This window comes from Xiphias gladius, chromosome 10 (assembly GCF_016859285.1).
Source record: "Xiphias gladius isolate SHS-SW01 ecotype Sanya breed wild chromosome 10, ASM1685928v1, whole genome shotgun sequence".
In the NCBI taxonomy this organism is placed as follows: Eukaryota; Metazoa; Chordata; class Actinopteri; order Istiophoriformes; family Xiphiidae; genus Xiphias; species Xiphias gladius.
The window spans coordinates 13,016,253-13,019,440 of NC_053409.1; the positions used below are offsets into that span (position 1 = coordinate 13,016,253).

At 43.6% G+C, this 3,188-nt stretch overlaps 1 protein-coding gene across 1 annotated transcript; it reads left to right on the forward strand.

The window, feature by feature from the left end:
• The first annotated feature begins 394 nt into the window (after nt 1–394).
• On the forward strand, nt 395–3,040 carry prph2lb (peripherin 2-like b). The gene is made up of 3 exons (XM_040137399.1): nt 395–975; nt 1,612–1,858; nt 2,756–3,040. Exons 1-3 carry the CDS (start codon nt 395–397, stop codon nt 3,038–3,040), a joined length of 1,113 nt encoding a protein of 370 aa, XP_039993333.1.
• Nucleotides 3,041–3,188: the final 148 nt, after the last annotated feature.

Here is a 3,188-nt window from a genome sequence, read left to right on the forward strand (position 1 = left end):
GCCTCCCTCAGTTTATCTCATGTAGATGTTTCCTGTTTGCGTACAACTGATCGTATGTCATTGCATTTTGTTTTAACAGTGTTTTCCATTTCAAGAAATTGTGTTGTTAATGTGAGAATATTTATTTGTCATACTCTCACCACTGTAGTCTCACAGAGCTGTCAGCACCTACAGTATAACCATAATGCAGCGTCCACATGATACCAGTCATGAATACCAGGCTAAGCTGCTTATGAGAAGACTTTCAGAGAAGTGTTCAACCAATCCCCCTCCCATCAGTCCCCAACACCCGCTGGAGGATAACCTGTTCCTCTCCCCTGATCTACCTGTGTCCCACCCTTAATCCCCCCCCCCCCCGGACTTAAAAGAAAAACTGAGAGAGGACAAATACACAATGGCGGTCTTGAGAGTGAAGTTCACCAAGACCAAGAGGGACAAGTTGGCCCAGGTGCTGTGGATCCTCAACTGGATCTCAGTGGTGACAGGGGCCATCCTGTTCAGCCTTGGGCTCTTCCTCAAGGTGGAGATCAACAAGCGAGGGGAGCTGATGGCTGAGAGGGACATCCAGTACATGCCCAACATGCTTATAGCTGTGGGCCTCATCGCCTGTGCCATTAATTTCCTGGGTGGGAAGATTTGTTACGACTGTGTGGACACAACCAAGTTCTTGCGCTGGAAGCTGATCATGCTGCCCTACATTATATGCACCTTCTTCTTCACCTTCTGCGTGCTGGTGGGGGCTCTGATGTGTTACAGCATGCGTGGGGAGCTGGAGGTGTCTTTGGACCTGGGGCTGACAGAGGCCATGAGGTTCTATAAGGACACAGACACACCAGGACGCTGTTTCCTGAAGCGCACTGTGGACATGCTGCAGATAGAGTTCCACTGCTGTGGCAACAGTGGCTATAAAGACTGGTTCCAAATCCAGTGGATCAGCAACCGTTACCTGGACATGTCTCAAAAAGAGGTGGTAGAGTAAGTAGAAGTAAAGTTGCAACACCCTCGCCCTAATATATGAAAATATGAGCTGGTACAACTCGTTTCATCCTTAATAACTAAAAGGAGCAAATATAAAAACGTTTAGGTTAGTCTAATCACATAAGAATTTTCACAATAAAAGATATAAATTTAGAAATTCATTTAACAATTAAAAATATTGCTGCTACACTCTATTTCACAATAAAAAGATACTAAATAAAAGGATAACCATGAATTATAATATTATAAAATAGGAAACTTTACGACATATTTCATTTTTTAACTTGCTGTGGAGTAACATAAATCCATAAATATTCATGTCTCTCTCATAAGTGACATAAAAGTCTTATTAGGTAGTTGACTGATGGGAAAAATTAAACCCTGAACCGGTGGCAGGGTTATTCCTCTATGTGTGCCATTTTATGAAACACTGTGATCTTAAAAGTTAAAACATCCTTCTGTGCTCTTGTTAAAAAGTCAGACTACCCTCCTTTCAGCAAAATGAAAAAATGCATATCCCTCCACCTTTTCTAATCTCGAAGATGATACACTAAGATCTAATCTTTCACACACTGTAGCACCAAATCCGACAACACAGACCCTGAACCTTTCCTTCTGTACCCTGCTGTGTAGCCGATTAAGGAGTAACGTGGAGGGGAAGTACCTGATGGATGGAGTCCCCTTCAGCTGCTGCAACATCAACTCCCCCCGGCCCTGCATCCAGCAGCAGATCACCAACAACTCTGCCCACTTCAACTATGAGCACCAGACAGAGGAGCTAAACCTGTGGATTAAAGGGTGTCGGGAGGCGTTGCTGGAGCACTACAACTACATCATGCAGTCCATTGGCCTTGCAGTCCTCATCACTTGGCTGTTTGAGGTAAGAAAATACAAGCTGGGACCGACAGAAGGTCTTTATGTCGAACGTAAAGTGGAACTGCACTAAAATTTACACATTGAGGTGTGTTTACAGGTACTGCATAAGTGAAAAAAGTTGTGTAAAGCCTTTTGCAGCTCCAGATAGAGCTGCACAAAGCCTGATTAATTGCCTCAGGTGATGTCACATGAGTCAGTTGGGGCTGAACACTACAAGTTTGAAAATTAAAAAAAAAAAAGATGTTGATGTGGAGTTAAAGGTTTCCAGACCTCTGAAACCCGCTCCTCATCTCTGCTCGAGGCTAGCCGGTCGAGTACCCACATTAGTTCTGGTAACATAACAAACGTTAACTTTCAACTGAACTGTCACCGGTTAAGTTGCATTGTGGGTAAGGCAGGCGCCAGGTTTTGACAATGAAGAAGAATGTGTGGAATAAAAAGGAAAATCTGGTTCTGCTGCATCAAGTCTGATACTTTCTATAGGAGTGCAATGCTAACCTGGTGCAGTACTCTTTTAAAGAGAGTGTTTTCCCCAAAAAGAGCTGCATGGTTGTTGGTGCGACCACTCTTGCAGTAGCTGTTTCCACATTACCACTCTTACAAGTTCTTGTTTATCAGTTGTGAAGGACGTGATTGACACAGTTTTTGCTCATTTGCTTCACACACTTGCAGTAAAAATCCTTGGTTAATATCTCTGGGTCATCCATGCAGCACTTGAAGTGGTCTCTCCCATTGTCCTCTACTCAGTTGCATCAGTTTCCCAAAATATCTGTCACACACCTACAGATACAAATTCTATACAAAATTCCCATATAGAGGAAAAAAACTACTCATTTGACTTTTTATATCATAATTTTTGTTTGATGTTCTCAGTAATAAATGTCTCTGCGTCTTGTTTCAGCTGTCAGTGTTGACAGGAGTCCGTTACCTACAAACTTCCCTGGAAAACGTGCTGAGGCAGGGAGATCCCAACTCCGAGTCTGACGGCTGGCTGCTGGAAAACAGCTTCATTGAAACCGCCCGCACAAACCTGAACATCATCAAGAGCCTAGGCAAGAGCAACCAGATAGACACAGCCAACAATGGAGACCCCAACATTAATGTCCCCTCCACCTCCAAAGCACACTATGGGCCAGACAATGTGCCGCCGAAGCAGACACCTGAAGCAGAGGAACAGCATCACTGAAGGCCTAAACACCCAGACTACTTAAAAACAGTTTATGAGTCAGCTCAAGAATTACAACTGAGGAATACCCGCACAAAGGTGTCTGAGTGTGTGGAAAACAAAACACAATGTGGGAAATATCACACATGATCCATTTCCTTTAATGAAA